Source organism: Lycium barbarum, chromosome 9 (genome assembly GCF_019175385.1).
Source record: "Lycium barbarum isolate Lr01 chromosome 9, ASM1917538v2, whole genome shotgun sequence".
NCBI lineage: Eukaryota > Viridiplantae > Streptophyta > Magnoliopsida > Solanales > Solanaceae > Lycium > Lycium barbarum.
In genome coordinates, this window is record NC_083345.1 from 108,715,591 (window position 1) to 108,733,008 (window position 17,418).

Here is a 17,418-nt window from a genome sequence, read left to right on the forward strand (position 1 = left end):
GAAAGCTTTATAGTTTGAGTTTAGGATACCACCGTGAGAAAGCAAGTGTTCCATATGCTAAACAATTAAACATATATGAAGGAACTTTCTTTGCTTCTTTCCTGTTTGCAGTTTTTTTTTTCCTTTGCTCATGTGAGATTGTTTGGTAAATTTTCTTTAGAAACTTAACTTTGATTGATTTTTTCAATTAACTTCAATTCATAATTTTATCAAGCATCTGTATATCTTTATGGCTCATCTAAAAAGTATCAATTATCGCATACCAACCATTCATATTCCTTAGTTACTAATGCAAAATATTATTCTTATTGATCACTACAAAGTGAAGAGTTAAGCAATATTGTTTATTAGCCTTTTGTTGTTGAGAAAGATACTATGTAACATAAAATTAATCCCAAGACCACCAACAATGAAAGTCAGGATCGACACTCACAAGATATTGAAGGATTAGATACAGAGCTGCCATATAAAAAGAACAAAGGGTTGTTTCCTCAAAATGACAAGTTGAAAATCCATTATCAACATGCTTTTGTGTACATTACTCGAAAAAATTTACGCGCAAATTTTTCATGATTCGTGATACTAACGTCATCCGTTGTTCTACCTGATGCGGGGAATGTTGTTCAAGTCTAGGCATTTTCAAAGATTTAATGACTCAGAAGCTCCACTTTAACTCATCTCTCACTTCATTATAAGTTCTGTGAAAAAAATTGACGGTATGACGTACAACAAGAAGTTGTAAGATCTGTGAGACTAAAGTTTTGGGAGAATAAAAGTTCGTAAGTTTTATCTATTTATAATTTAAAAGAGTTTTACTTTTCCCCTCCCTATTTGTGTATTTACTTGATGCTTTAAAATTTTCTTTTGTTGGTGCTTAGCATTTTTTTGGGGGGGGGGGGGGGGGGGGGGGGGGGCAAACCTATAATTCCTTAATTCAAGAACTTCATGCATTTTGTTTTTATATTTTCGCTTTACTTTTCTCAATCAATACAAGCATTTTATTCATTGAGAAAAAAGAAGACTAAAACAAACTGATGGTATATAATTCATTTAGGCAATATAGTCAAAATCTTATATCATACTTGTGACACCTAATTTTCACCTCATAAGACACATATTTTAATTTTCAAAAATCCCAAGTCCAAAACGGAGTAAGGATACACTCTTAAAAATTAAAATTTCAAAAATTCCGAGACAATTGTAAAAAATTGACATTTAATTATTATTTCATAAAAATTGACAAGTACAAGAAAATTACGACGAGTTATTTACTTTCACAAATATAATTTGAAAAGAAGATATGTATCCCGCTCCGTTTAACTTGGGAAAATTGTTAATTAAGACGGCATGTGAATTACGGCTCATGGGTTGACTGCATTTTCACATTTTTTTCTAAACTATGTCAATATTGGGCTCGTTTTAAAGCTTGCATTTTAACTTTACGAGTTTTAATTTTTATTTAGCCTAAATAATTAATATATTTAGCTATATATACATTTGTAATATATAGTCCATTAAATAAGGAGGGGGTTAATTTAAATGTTCTTAAAACTTAGGTTGGGGGGGGGGGGGGGGGGGGGGGTTCTTTTTTTAAAAAAAAAAGGTGGAAGTATTCCACCCTCCCATTCTTCATTCACCACCCCGACCCTCCACCTTTGTGAGGGGCGATTTAGGGTGGAACTTTTGTTCCTTAATATTCAATACAGCAAAAACAAAAATTGAATACAACGAAAAAAATGAATACAGCAAATAAAAAAATAGCTACGAGCGATAAATAAGCAAAATGTAGCTATGCCAAATTTTTAACCCTTAAAATGTAGTCATTTATGAAATTTCCCCTTAATAATTTTGATAACTTAGTAAATATTATCTTTCAAAGATGTCATATTTTCAATACTATTATGTTCTCCGATAATAATAAATATTAAAATAGACTCATCATTCACCATTTGGATCTTGTTTTTTCCTCCTTCAAATTCAGTATAATTGTCATTATTCTAATATAATTTATACAATTTTAATATGTTTATACCTATTAGCATGGGATAGCATGGGCCCGAATACTAGTATACCAAATAAGAGCTTACAAATAATAAATTCCAATCACAACCTTCAAATGTTCAACCATTAGACAAGAGTAAGCGTAGCGGACCCAGGCCAAATGCATAGACCTGCAGAACTAGCCTTGCTAGCTAGAAAATGGAAATCACATTTATATGACTGAAAATCACTAAATCGTCAATGAGGAAAAACGTTTACGATATTGGTTTATCTACCCAAGGTACACTGGATTAAACAGAAAGAAAGCCAGTAGAAGACTTGGCAAATGAGGCGTGAAGCAGAGACATTAGTGTTGGTATCTTTTCGAGAATGAGTCTCCAATGTTATGAGCACAACCTTCAATCATAATTCCCGTTGCTTCTTCACCAAAACATATATTACCACTCGAGGACTGCAACAATCTGGATGCCACTGTTTTTGATCCACACGGCCAATTGTGAAATCCTCTGCAGCAGCTTGTAAGAAGTACTCAAGGATAGCATCTGCCACAAGAAAATCACATGATATATAAAAATATAAATCATCTCCAGACCATCTGAAATTTAGTAATATCTTCTAAAGTCTATACCATTCCGAAGTTCTCCAGCTAAAATTACAGTTGTCTGAGTACCGGAGAGGTCCAGAAGTGTTGCTATCAAATCTGTGACAGCTCCCTCACTATATATCACGTCTGAGCCAAGAACTGAAATACAAATATATTCAGAACATTAAGTAATAAACTATCATGGATACAGAAACTGGACCAGTGACCAGATACCATCTCCCTGCCCTTTGGAACATAAAAAAAGGGTGGGGGGAGGGAGAAGGTGTGTGTGTGTGTGGGGGGGGGGGGGGGGGGCGAGGGGGGGGGGTGGAATGTGAGATGTCAAACTGAGTATGATTCTTTCCAGTAACCGAGAAATCTGCTAGGGCCCACTGGTTCTAAGTTCGAAACTCAGTGAATAATTGGATAGTCTGTCTACCCTTCTCCACTTAAATACCAGGCTTTATCCATGATATGGGTTGAACTCGTAATATGCGCCTGACCTACACATCATATGCAGCACTCGTACCCCTGAACCAAAGCCCTGAGGGCCAGCTGAGTCTGTGTGATTAGTGTATCAGAAAATAAAATCCTAGAAATGGTTTTGGCATGTCAACGTGGACATTGAGGTGGCTTCCCAAATTTTGTTATGGGTAGAAGGAGCCGTGAGAGGACACAAACTGCTATAGGTAAAAACACCATTTTCTTTGCAGGATTAGGTGGCAACATTGTTTCATAAATGGGTAGAAACACCATTTTCTTTGCCAGTCTAAAACTGAAAGCATCAACAACCTATATATGCCCAGTGGCGAAGTTGGACAGTCAAACTGATACCACTAATAACCCACATATACCTGCTTGAGAACCTGGAGCTGATATCATAAGAACCTATATGTGTCAGCTCACAAAGTTGTAGTCGAAAACAGATAAAATAGCCCATACATGTTCACAACAAATTTTCAACTGAGAGAACTGAGATCAGGTTTTAATTCTGGTCAAACCATGTAAGGCAGCTTCAAAGAAGCATGCGCTGAGGTCAGACAAACTGATTCATTCAGGGCTATTATGTAGCCAATTGACATATATGATATATCTCCTCTACACTATGGACGTTCTCCACATTGCGTCTATTGACTGCATAGATAGAGCTACCACCTTGGACAACAGTCACCTCTTTTTTTAATCGTTGAGGGAAGATGTTACTCCTTTATCACCTTTTAAGATTGTATTTCAAGACTAGTGTTTTCATGGATGATTGGAGCAGCCTGACCACACGTCAGTAACTTGTGAAGCTAATAGATTACAACTATAAACCCAAAGTATGCCTCAACCAATAGTATCAGATTTATAGACAGCGAGATTTCAAGGTTTGCAAACCCTTCATGATAAGGCTTATACTCTATAAAGGAAAATGGGAATATGGAATAAAATTTCTCCTAACATTGCTGGAATTTTTAACTGAATTTACCAATTAAACATTAAATAGTATATAATTCTCATTCACATCCTCCCAGTGTTGTCAAAGGCACACTTAAGCCCTGAAACGAGGCTCAAAACATGTTGAGCGCTTCACCTCGCTTAATGTGCGCTTCAGTGTTGTCAACAAGGATCTAAGACATACTTTTCCTTGCCAATGAGCGTTTCTTGAAGAGGCGACACTAAACAATTAATATCTCAATTTATTTTTATTTTTTTCAATTTCTTTGTCCATATATTTGTTACTCATGCTTATAATTATTAGTCTTGGACTAAACATATATATTTGTATTTTTTCTCCATTTGTGCCTTTTTTCATTAAAGCCAACCATTTGTTTGCGCTTTGCGTACAGACCATAGAGCTTTTCTGCGCTTTACATTTTTGATAAGACTGCATCCTCCCCAAAGAAAACAATAGTGGCACAGGGACACAAGAAGGAAGAAAAGAAAATATCAATTTGAAATGCCCCGCGATGAATGAAATACAAGGGGATATGTGGTAGGTTCACGTTACGAGTTTGAACCCTTCTGCTAGCTGAAGCCTGGTTTTAAGTGGAATGAGAGTAGAGAGGCGGACCATACGCCCTGAATTTTTAAACCTGTGCACCAACTGTGGTCAAATACCAGATTATGGTTATCAGAAATAAAAGGAAAATATCATTTTGAAATACGTATGTGACAACATTGTGAAGACAGATGCATATGGTATTTGATTATGTATTGTCAAGAAACTGCTATATGGAATGAGACCATCTCAGATTGTTACCATAATCTGGCAAAGGATTCCTCATATCATTATCCAACTCATCTCCCCATGTGAGCTCATCCACTGTTGCAGAGCCTCTTACATCTCCATACAAATTAGCTTCTACATTTTTCTTCAGTAGCCTCAGTCTATCTGGGAGGTCAGTGAGAATAACTTGAGCACCCAAAAGAGCTGCAATGCAGCTGGAAACATAGTTTGAGAAATTTAAGAGAATTGAACAATTTTACAAAAGTAAATTTATGACATGTACAGTGAGTGGGTTCAACATTGAATGAATACTACTGGGTAAAAACTAATTTTATGAGCAAGTAATTCATTTTATGGACATGATATCCATTGTTTTTCCATACACATTTGGGAGACGAAAAACTACAGTAGGAACTACTCCAACATAATTTTGTTGGAACATGTAGCCATTTCAACCTCTTGACTGCCATTCACTAGCTTAAACCAGTAATGACCGAAAATCATTTGAAAAAATCAGAAATCAAAGGTGCAAAAGATAACAGTATTACCCAACTAATCCACAGCCAGAGCCCAATTCAACGACCTTCTTGCCTTGAAGATGAATTCTTCCTGATTCTACAGCATGCTCCATGAATTTCCCAAGGACCACTCCACTATCCCACATTACAGAACCAGTTACTCCAGGAGTACCCTAAAGTACAAAATATAGCTTAATAATTAGAAACTGATGAAAAAGAGAGAGCGCAACAGTGAATAATGTCAATAAGATGCTTTAGAGGATGCTTTGTGTGTGCTAGGAGATCAAAATGTCTCACAACCATTTCTTCTTTCAGCAGATATAAGCAACACTTTGAAGAAAACAAATAGCAACTAATCCAAATTGTCTCCGGACCATTCATTACCAAAGCTTATTAGTCATCTCAAAAGCCACAATATCATGTCTGACTAACACAAAACTTAGCCAGTTCAGAATTTTCAAGAGTAAAAGCAAAATAAACAGCTAAAGTCCATGTACAGAAAGTATGGATTCCTATATATAAAACATCAGTAGAGACAGGGAGTCTGATCTTGCCCTAAATCTGTTTGAGAGGTCCATGGTAAGAAGAAGGCAGTCAAACTAGTGGGGAAAGAAGAGTCCAGGGGATTTGAAGTAATGAGGATCTGGATCCATTAGGGATTAGTAATAATAACAGTCCCTCATCTTCCCAGTATAACAAAGATACTTCATTGAGATGGGAAGACTACCCCTCCTTCTCAATTTATGTGACATAGTTTGACTAGGCACGGAATTTAAGAAAAAAAGGAAGACTTTTGAAAATTGTGGTGTAAAATAAGTCATAGATATTTGTGTGGTTGAAAATCATTTCATTAAGGGTAAAAGGGAAAGTTTTCAGTTAAATTATTTCTAGATATAGAAATGTATCATTCTTTTCGTGACAGATTAAAAATGAAAGTGTATCACATAAATTGGGACAGAGAGAGTAACACAGTGACCTTGAAAGGGAAATGACAAGGTAAAGATAAGTGTAACGGAGTTGTCTTAAAATTATGAATCGAATGAACCAACTAATGATTCACAAATGAATATATGACGATTTATGTCAAGAAGAAGACTTTGCCTCATTGACTATGAATTCTCAGGCTTATTTCTTTTATGGTCCTAGTAAGTCTTGTGTTGAACCTAGTGAATGAAGACCATACAAATGCTGGTAAAAAAAAACAAGGAAGACATGTAAAAGAACTGCAAGAAAGCTTATAAAATAAGTGTAAGGAAAAACTTAAAAGAGCTGAAATGAGTAAGGATAAGTGCATTGATATTTTGGAATTTTGAATGATATCTCTATTGTATAACAAGTAGTTGTCTATTTTGTAGATTCTAAAATGACACTCAAGCTTTCCTAACTAGTTGGTCACATTCTTTTGGACTTGCTCCTTTCTCTATGGAAAGATTATGGCCGTATGTTGTGTAGTCGACAGTTTTCTACAATTGACTTGTTCGTAGTTTATGGACTACATCAGCTTTTGAAATGGTTCATTATCCTTCAATTGATGGATAGTTAGTTATTAGATCCTCTAGCTATAGTTCTCTTGGACATGGTCAAATGTGTTGACTTTCCTGTGGTTAACCCCACCTTTAGTGTGGCCAAATCTATGCTTATCTGATTGACTTAGACCAATTTAAGTTTCACTTATCGTCATTGAGAACCTAAAATTGTTGCCAGATGATTAGCTGATGTCAATTAAAGGATTTGGTCACTGATTCAGCTAATGGCTCCTCAGTCAGCTTGAAATGGCCCTTGGCTCAACTGGAGACTTATCATCCGCTTGTCTAGTTCTTGGTTAAGCTAAACTAGCATTTAGCTCGGATAACTTACCTTCTACTCGACTAGTCTTTTGTCAGGCTAAACTAGGATTCAGCTTGGCTACCTATTGTGTTGTCAGCAGACCATTTTGATTCCACGTTCAACCAAAATTCACTTGTTCCCCTATCCTGTGGAGAAACAGTCACCAATTGAGTTTTGGCGGTAACAACGTCCTTCAAACTTGTCAGCAGTAAATCTATTTCTACCACAGCAATTTCAGGTTTCCATGTCAGAATATGGGCTTCTAACATGTCTTGCTCCACTTAGATTCATGCACTGGATTCAAGTATCATCCCTGGCTTCTCTTCTTGAGTGTTGTGGGCGCAGTCAACATTTTATACCAGCCTCTGGCCAGCTACTTAAGCCTGATAAGTTGTATCCGCTCTGTTCCAATATCTGTGACACTGTTTCCTTATTAGTCCATTCCAAAAAGAACGACATATAACTGTTACCTTTATCCAAAAAAAAGAACGACATTTTTCTATCTTTGGAGAAAAATAACTTTACGCCCATTCTACCGTTAATGAGAAGCTCTTATAGCTATATAAATGACTAAGAGCCCGTTTGGATTGGCTTACAGCTTAAAGCTGTTTGCAGCTTATAAGCTGAAAAAAATAAGTTGGGGTAGTCCAACTTATTTTTTTTGGCTTATAAGCTGTTTTCAGCTTATAAGCTGCTTTAGATAAACTAAGTCAAATGAGTCCAATTATTTTTTTGAGCTTATTTTAAGCATAAAATGACTTTAAGCTGGCCAGCCAAACACTCAAAAAGCTGAAAACAGCTTATAAGCCAACTTATAAGCCAATCCAAACGGGCTCTAAATGTTATGGTATGTTTAAGACCAAAGTTTGAAAAGCTCTATAACCACACAAATGTTATCGCATGTTTAAAACCATAAGTTTCAAAAGTCTTTCATTTTTTTCTTAAACTTCGTGTTGAACCAAACTATGTCACATAAATTGGAAAACCCTTCTAGTTCACGTCATTTGCCCCACTAAAACCATTAGCATTTGAGAAATCAAAGGGGCAAAAGTATTGTACTCAAATGACATTATTTGAATGTTTCCAGCAGTTTCCACTGTCTAATCACTTCCTTTCCACCGAATTGATTTTCCTATCGGCCATTTGAGTGCTCAGCCGCATCCCCAGGCCCCGAGTGTAGATATTTTAGCACCAAAATTTGAATATCAACCCGATTTAAGAGAGTTTGGGTCACCACAAACAAGGCAGCAACCAGGTGTAGGCAGTTGATCAATGACTATCACAAATTGTTGGGCAGGAAAGAGAATCCAAAGGTGTCCTTTACATCCAATCACTAAGGCCTAATCGAAAAAGTACAAATTAAAGAACCTGAAACTATCATGGTGGAAGAAAAGTTGCGGCATTTCACCCAAGTCCAAAAGAAAGATGCTACAATTACAAACTCGATCAACTACTTTTCTACAAATCATGGAATTTGATGGGTATCAGATGAACATGGATCAAAATATTTAGTCAACGTGACTCCCCAGGCAAAAAGGACACTCGAACCGTCAAACGAAGGGCAAGTTCAACTGAATCAAGGGCCAGCCCACCCGAAGAAAAATTCAACCAAACCAAGACTCAGTTCAAGTGATCCCATGACTAATTACCCGAGTCAAAAGACAAATCCTTGAATGAACATTAGCTAATTAACTGGGCTGACAATGGGATAAACGTAAAATCGATTTGAGCTAGTCAGATATACATAAACTTAATGTGACACCTAGAGTGAGTTAAGCTCAAAGAGCTACACTGGAGAAGCAAATTACTATAAGAAAGGTTCCATAATTGGACAAATCAGAAGGAAATTTTATAGGTACGAGCTGATGCAACCCATAAATGCAGGAAATCAATAAGCAAACTGCCAATCAACCACACTATATGTGGCCATGATCCACTCATGAAAAAACATGAAAAATAAAGATGGAGGGAAACGAACCACTAGTCAATTTTAAGGCTATAAAGACCCTTGAACGTAGAATTTGGCAACCAATCAACCAACCAATAGCCAATCCAAGTTATCTATATTCAATTCTATTAAGCTTTCCTTTACAATTTTCTTGATAGCTTTAATTTATCCAGTCTTCTTTACAATGTTAGCTATATTTTTTAATCTAATTAACACAAAGTCCATGTAACTAACTATCAAGAATAGGAAGCTTAAGAAGAAAGCATAGGAACCAATAGTCGTCTAACTTCAATATGAGAAGCACTGGTTGACAAGTTTGGCTACCACGGATCGTATTGTTCAACTAATTCATACATTTTTTTAGCCAACAAATATTTCTCTTGGCATTCCTGGCAGGACAATCTTTCAACAGTCCTCAAAATATTACTTCCAAATCATTTTAAAAAGTCCACATTTGACCAATTCATACATTTTTTAGCCAACAAATATTTCTCTTGACACATTGACTAACTCATTTTGATCCAATCGTACATCAATAGGGTTAAATCATTACTTGTTCATCGACTCAATTCGTTTTAACAGATCCAAATTTGACCTAACTGTTTGACGCTTACTAGAAACCACTTACGAGGGTTTAGGCACAAACCAGGGAAGAAGGGGACTGTAGAATGGAGAGATAGCGCCTACATGTATAACTCCCTATTCAGTACTATTTCTATCCTAATACACCCTATCCAATATTTTTCCTATTCTAAAACACCCTATTTATTTAATACAACACACTAAACAGTCGATAAAAGATAATGTCAACATAACCAATCTAAGCATTACTAATACACCCTATTCATTACTATTCTTATACACCGTACCAAACGACCCCTTGTAGTTACCAGTTATGAGGGTTTTTTGGGCACAAATCAGGTTAGAAGGGAACTGTAGAATGGAGAGAGAGTGCCCACACGCGTCTACACGGAGCTGGAGATAAGTCTGGTGAGCGAAGGCATTGGGTTTTGAAAAAGTGGGCTGTTGAATTCCCCAAAGCAGCATGGTCTCCCCTGATGGTTCTTCACTAATCTCACTTTCCCTGTGTACATTCCTACCTCTTCTACCATCCTTTGTTCCTCTTCATACTCGTACTCATTCTCCTCAGCTTTTCCAGCAAGCTTTCTTTCATCTCTTACAACGCCGTCGCCATTCATGACTCACTGTTCTGATTTGTGGGTGGGTCGGGTATAAGATATGTGTGTTCTTAAATTTTGTTTTTTTTGTGGGGTCCATATCTACGTGACATAAAATATTACTCCCTCCGTCCCAATTTATGTGATAGGCACGGAGTTTAAGAAAGAAAGGAAGACCTGTGAAACTTATGGTCTAAAATAAGTCATAGATATTTGTGTGGCTGACTGGCTGTAAATCATTTTTTTAAGGGTAAAAGGGAAAGTTTTAAGTTAAATCATTTCTATACATAGAAATGTATCATTCTTTTTGTGGTAAACTAAAAAAGAAAGTGTATCACAATAAATTGGGACAGAGGGAGTAATTTATTTTGTCATATCATAGTATACCATGGCATTTACAACATCAGTACTACTATTCCTATTCTAATACACTCTATTCAGTATTATTCCTGCTCTAATACACCCTATTCATTTAATACAACAAATCAAACAGTCGATAAAAAATAATGCCACCATAACTAATCCCAGTATTACTAATCTCAGCATTACCAATATACTCCCTCTGTGTCAATTTATGTATTACTTCCCTTTTTAGTTTATCCAAAAAAAAAAAAGTCTATTTCTTTTGTTTTTTTTATGACAAAAAGAAAGTCTATTTCTATATTTATTAAGTTGACAATTCAAGTATCCTACAAGGGCAAGTTTATGACCACAAGATTGAATAGACATTGTAGTACATTATACACATGTTTAATTTAGGACCACAAGATTCAAAGGACCTAATACGACACTTAAATTGGAACGGAAGGAGTACCAGGTTAGAAGGGGATTGTAGAATGGAAAGAGAGCGCCCACACGTGTCTACACGAAGCTGGAGAGAAGTCTGGCGGGCGAAAGCATTGGGTTCTGAAAAAGTGGGCTGTTGAATTCCCCAAAGCAGCATAGTTTCCTCTGATGGCTCTTCAGTGTTCACTAATCTCACCTTCCCTTTGTACGTTCCTAGCTCTTCTACCATCCTTTGTTCCTCCTCATACTCGTAATCATTCTCCTCAGCTTTTCCGGCAAGATTTCTTTCATCTCTTACAACACTGTCGCCTTTCATGGCTCACTGTTTTGATATGTGGGTTGGTGGGTCGGGTATAAGATAAGGGTTTTCTTTAATTTTGTTTTATTTGTGGGTCGACATAAAAAATTAATTTATTTTGTCATGTCATGGTAAACCATGGCATTAACAATATCACTAGTATTATTCCTATTCTAATACACCCTATTCAGTGTTGGGTATTTAAAAGGTGTGAATGGGAAATGGAAGAGGCACCTTTTGGATTGCACGTCTTCATCTTAACCTTTCACTTCTTATAAATTCAAAGGTTTGCCTCAGATTTTAAGATACTGAAAATTTCTGAAATTTCCCCTCTTCTCTGCATTGTTTTTTCCAAAACAAAACGTAAGTGTGGTGTGATTTGCTGCCGCCATTTGAGTTCGCTGAAGTTCTGCAATTTGCATTGCCGCTATCGCAGAATAGTTTTCCGTTCTATCCTGGGAGGAATTAATCCATCAACATTAGCAACTGTGAGGGGATTAGATTTCTTAAGGACACACAAGAAACTTGTGGGCTCGGAAATATTCTGATTCTTCTACATGCATTTCTGTCCTTAACGTTTTTTTCTAGTATTTTGGATTCTTAAAACAGAAACTGATTTTGTTAAATTACTGCTTTGAACACAGAAAGATAACATTCAGTACTATTTCTGTTTTAATACACCCTATTCATCTAATACAACGAATCAAACCGTCAATAGAAAATAATGCCACCACAACTAATTCCAATATTACTACTCCCTCATTCCAATTTATATGAGGGTGTTTGATTGAGCACGAAGTTTAAAAGGAAAGAAAGACTTTTGAATCTTGTGATCTAAAACAAGCCAAAGAAATTGTAGTGGCTAGATATCATTTCATCAAGGCAAAACAGGAATTTTAAAGTTAAATTGTTGCTAAATATAGAAAAGTATCATTCTTTCCGGGACTGACTGAAAGTGTCATATAAATTGGGACGGAAAGAGTAATTTATATCAGGTTAGAAGGGGACTGTAGAATGGAGAGAGAGCACCCACACGCATCAATACGGAGTTGGAGAGAAGTCTAACGAGCGAAGGCATTGGGCTTTGAAAAAGTGAGCTGTTGAATTCCCCACAGTAGCATAGTTTCCTCTGATGGCTCTTCACCATTCACTAATCTCACCTTTCCTTTGTACATTCCTAGCTCTTCTACCATCCTTAGTTCTTCCTCATACTCATACTCATTCTCCTCAGCTTTTCCAGCAAGCTTTCTTTCATCTCTTACAACGCCATTGTCGTTCATGGTTCAGTGTTTTGATTTTTGGGTGGGGTATAAGATATGAGTGTTCTAATTTTGTTTTATTTGTGGGGTCCATGTCTATATGACATCAAAACTTAATTTATTTTGTCATGTCATAGTAAACCATGTCATTAACAATATCAGCACTACTATTCCTATTCTGACACTCCACTCTATTCCGTTTTATTCATGTTCTAATACACCCTATTCATTTAATATAACAAATCCAACTGTCGATAAAAAATAATGTCACCATAACTAATCCCAATATTACTAATCTCAACATTACTAATATATTCCCTCTGTGTCAATTTAAGTATCTTATTTTCCTTTTTGTCTGTCCAAAAAATAGAGTCTATTTCTATATTCAGTAAGCTGCCAACTCAAACATCCTTCATGGGCAAGTTTATAACCACAAGATTAAAAAAAAAAAATAGTATATTATACACATCTTTAATTTCAAAAGTCTCTCTTTATTTTTTAAACTCCGTGTCGGTCAAACCAAGACACTTAAATTGGGATGAAGGGAGTACTAGGTTAGAAGGGGACTATAGAATGGAAAGAAAGCGCCCACACGCGTCAACACGGAGCTGGAGAGAAGTTTTCCGAGCGAAGGCATTGGGTTCTGAAAAATAAGGCTGTTGAATTCCCCAAAGCAGCATAATCTCCTCTGTTGGCTCTTCACTAATCTCATTTTCCCTTTGTACATTCCTAGCTCTTCTACCATCCTTTGTTCTTCCTCATACGCATACTCATACTCCTCAGCTTTTCTAGTGAGCTTTCTTTCATCTCTTACAACGCTGTCACCGTTCGTGGCTCACTGTTTTGATTTGTGGGTGGGTGGATCGGGTATAAGATATGGGTGTTCTTTAAATTTGTTTTATTTGTGGGGTCGACATAAAAAATTACTCCCTCTGTCCCAATTTATATGACACACTTTTCTTTTTAGTCAGTCCCCAAAAAAAAATAACGCATTTCATTATTTGGAAACAATTTAACTTTAAATTCTACTTTTTACGCTTAACAAGATGATCTATAACCACACAAATATCTTTGAGTTTGTATACGGTAAAAATCGGGTCAATGTGTGACCGGTGAGACCGAAGCCGAGGATAAGTCCAAACGAGCACGAGCTTGTTCGATCTTTTCTCCACACCGAGGGTGTCATACCGGATATAATTGACCCGAGACAAGATAAGCGTGTCCATTGGTCTGGATAGACCGAGCCTAAATTAGCGTGTCCGTTGGTCCGGATAACCGGTTGTGAGGTTGCCATGCGTCATGAAACCGTTCCGCCATTTGCGCTGATGACCGTATGGGTGTCAGACCGTACGGATCGACCTTATCTTTTTTAGGATTTTTTATTCATAAAGGCTTTTGTATTGTATCTATGGCCCATGAAGCATACCTATAAATAGAGGACATTCCTCCCCTTTTTTAGGTTAGCTTTTTTTCCATATCTCAACATTGTAATCATCAAACATATAAAAGCTCTCTCTCAAAGATATTGGTCCGGATTTTGTGGTGTTCTTTCCTTAGCTAGCTTATCCTTTCAATATTACTTAATATATCTGGCATAAATCATCAATCATAGTACACATACATATAGCGCAAACACCTATACATATAGATACAACTACAAACAAATCCATTGACACTTCACACCAACCAAATAGATTAAAATTCATCCACATATCCTATACCTCGCTTACAAATTTAATTGTTACCCGAAATTCGGAGTATACAGAGTTGTTTTAGACTACAAGATTCAAAAGTCTTTTTTCTATTTCTTACACTCCTTGCCCAGTCATCTACATCATATAAATTGGGACGGAGGGAGTAATTTATTTTGTCTATGTCTTAGTAAACCATTGGCTTAACAATATCAGTAGTACTATCCCTATCCCTGTACACCCTATTCATCTAATACAACGAATCAAACGGTCAATAGAAAATAATGTCACCGTAACTGATCCCAATATTACTACTCCCTCCTTCCCAATTTATATAATTGTGTTTGACTGGCCACAAAGATAAAAGACTTTAGCCAAAGAAATTTTAGTGGCTATAAATCATTTCATTAAAGGTAAAATGGGAATGCTAAATATATACCAGGTTAGAAGGGGATTGTAGAATGGAGAGAGAGCGGCCACACGCGTCAACACGGAGCTGTAGAGAAGTCTGGCGAGCGAAGGCATTGGGTTTTGAAAAAGTAGGCTGTTGAATTCCCCAAAGCAGCATAGTTTCCTCGGTTGGCTCTTCAGTGTTAACTAATCTCACCTTTCCTTTGTACATTCCTAGCTCTTCTAGCATTCTTTGTTCTTCCTCATATTCCTCAGCTTTTTCGGCGAGAATTTGTGCATCTGTTGCAACGCCGTTGCCGTTCATGGCTTTAGAGTTCAGTAGTGTACTTGGGCGAGATAGTCACTTTTGGACAGCTAATCAAGCTACAGCCGCTCTATTTTTGGAGGAGTGGTGGGTGTTGGGTCGGGGGTCGCGGGAATTGGGGGTGCATGGTGTAGACCAAAAAAAAAAAAAAAAAAGCTTTTCCAAACTTTTTTTAGAAAAAATTAATTTTTTTTGGAGGGCAGTGGGGGTGGGGTCTCAGCGGTGGGAGGGGGTTGGGTGGTGTAGAAAATTAAAAAAAATTGGAGGGGTGGGGGTGGTGGGAGTGGTTGAGGTTTGGTGGTTTAGGGTGGATTGGGCGGCGGTTGGTGGAATGAAGCTTGTAGGTAGGGGTGTACAAAGAAAACCGACAAATTACACCAAATCTAGAAAAAAAATCAATTAGTGATTTGGTTTAACTTGATTTGGTATTTCAAAAAAAAAAAAATCAGACCATAATTGATTTGGTTTGGTTTTAACTGAAAAAAAAAATCACCAAACCAACTCAACATTACATGTAAATAAGTTTTTTTAAAAAAATATTTTATACATAAAAGTTTATTTGAAATGTAATTTACAAATATTTTTAAAACTTTTTCATAGTTTTGATGTTTTAGCTTATTATTTCAAACTTGAACTTAGAATCTTAAATGGCCAAACAAGTTTTATAGTCTATAGATGTTAGTAATTCAAATAAAACTCAAATAAAAAACAAAATGCTAATAAAAGATCCACTTCTTGTCATTTGAATAATCATTAATAATCACATGGAAATCCATTCACTCTTTAAATCTGTTTTGGGTCTTTCTTTACAAAAATATTTTTCTACTGTCATGTCGAGAAAGGAAAAAGCTAAACCACTTTGGCCATATAGGCTACATGAGGCCTCAACCTTTCAAAAAATAAAATATACCAAAGAGTAAATTGGAACAATTACATTAATTACTGCAAAATTTGGCTTTAAACTTTGAAAAATAAAAATATTGGACTCATGCGAGCACCCTAGGGAAACATGATCTTATGCGATTTCATTACCTTTCTTGTTGAATATTTTAGTATAATGTCACTCATCTCACATTTTTATGTTATTTTCTTAAAACACATCTTATTAGATTACGACTAAAGAAATATTTGAAACACAAGTTATATATTTTGTATGAAGACTTTACCGAAAAAAATCCCAAAAATCCCAAAAAAACAAACAACTCGAAAAAAATGAAAAAACCCGAGGTTGAAAAACCTGACTTTTATTGGTTTGATTTAGTTTATAAATTTAAAAACCCGACACAATTGGTTTGGTTTGGTTTATAAATTTAAAAACACGACACAATTGTTTAGCGAAACTCATATTTAGAAGTATAAGATTTATAGTTTATGTTATATTTGGACCTAACAATCAGTTTGATAAATATTTGATGAAAATCAAAGTGTTCATTTTTGTTAAATTTAAAAAATCAAAACTGCTCAATTGATACGTTAGGAACTATTTTGAACCTACTATCAAAGATAACGGACCATTTTTTACATTTTCTCCCATTCAAAAGATGGGAGAAATTAGCAAATACTCGCTTGTCGACAGCTACTCAAGCTTTAGCCAAAACTATTCAATGTTTAACCATTCTTTAAAGAAAAAAAAAGTTAGATGAAAATATTGCCACAATCTTACAAGGTCGTCGTTCATGGCTTTAGAGTTTGTTTGACCAAGTGGCTAAAAATTGCTTATTTTGAGAGTGTTTTTTTTTTTAAGTGTTTTTCAAAAAAGTATTTTGCCTGAGAAGCAGTGTGTGTTGGGCTAATTATTTTGAAAAATGTTTTTAGTAAGCAGATTGTGTTTGACTAATCTTTCTTAAAAACTATTTTTAGTGTCTAATTACGAAAAAAGACATGAATCAATGCACATTTACTATTAAGATTATTTTATAGAAGAAAACTTTAGTTAAAGTTTGTACTTTTATTCAATTAGAACAAAAAAGTACAAATTAAAATTTCTAATCAATATAATACATAGATAAATCGAAGGAAATATTGAATATTGATATAATATTAACATGATAATTTCGATATACTAAAAGAATATCAAGCAAGTAAATTATATGAATGCATGATTAAAGAATCAAAAGAAAATGACTTGCTATACGTATTAACCAAATGGGTTGTTTTATAATTAAAAATTAATGAACTAATGAGGGATATACTTGGTAAATATATATTTATGATAGGGATATTTTTGTTTTAAAAATTTTATTTTCTGCTTCTACTTCTGTTTTTTTCAAGAAGCCGAAATTTTTAGCTGCTGATCAAAAGCACTTTTTTTAGTTGGTCAAACACCTCAAATCTCTAAAAATAAATGCTTTTGGAGAAAAAAAAAGTCTTTAGCCTTAAAAAAAAAACACTTCGCCCAAACTGGC

The 17,418-nt window shown here is 35.6% G+C and overlaps 1 protein-coding gene across 2 annotated transcripts; it reads right to left on the bottom strand.

Moving 5' to 3' along the window:
- Nucleotides 1–2,095: 2,095 nt before the first annotated feature.
- Nucleotides 2,096–15,142, bottom strand: LOC132609339 (uncharacterized). Of its 2 annotated transcripts, none has more exons than XM_060323256.1 (5): nucleotides 14,738–15,142; nucleotides 5,342–5,484; nucleotides 4,827–5,008; nucleotides 2,630–2,743; nucleotides 2,096–2,543 (listed from the first exon to the last, which is right to left on the bottom strand). In XM_060323256.1, exons 1-5 carry the CDS (start codon nucleotides 15,011–15,013, stop codon nucleotides 2,404–2,406), a joined length of 855 nt encoding a protein of 284 aa, XP_060179239.1. In that variant the 5' UTR covers nucleotides 15,014–15,142; the 3' UTR covers nucleotides 2,096–2,403. The 2 variants fall into 2 exon arrangements, with proteins under 2 accessions (XP_060179239.1, XP_060179237.1); XM_060323254.1 differs by lacking the exon at nucleotides 14,738–15,142 and adding an exon at nucleotides 11,079–11,381.
- Nucleotides 15,143–17,418: the final 2,276 nt, after the last annotated feature.

What these genes read in the sequence shown, in the direction of transcription:
- LOC132609339 (XM_060323254.1), bottom strand. Translation starts at nt 11,366, where the DNA reads ATGAAAGGCGACAGTGTTGTAAGAGATGAAAGAAATCTTGCCGGAAAA. An exon ending in TACAATCCCCTTCTAACCTG is followed by an intron (nt 5,485 to 11,078) that starts GTACTCCTTCCG and finishes TTTGTACTTTAG; the next exon opens with GGTACTCCTGGAGTAACTGG. An exon ending in GAATCCTTTGCCAGATTATG is followed by an intron (nt 2,744 to 4,826) that starts GTAACAATCTGA and finishes TTTGTATTTCAG; the next exon opens with TTCTTGGCTCAGACGTGATA.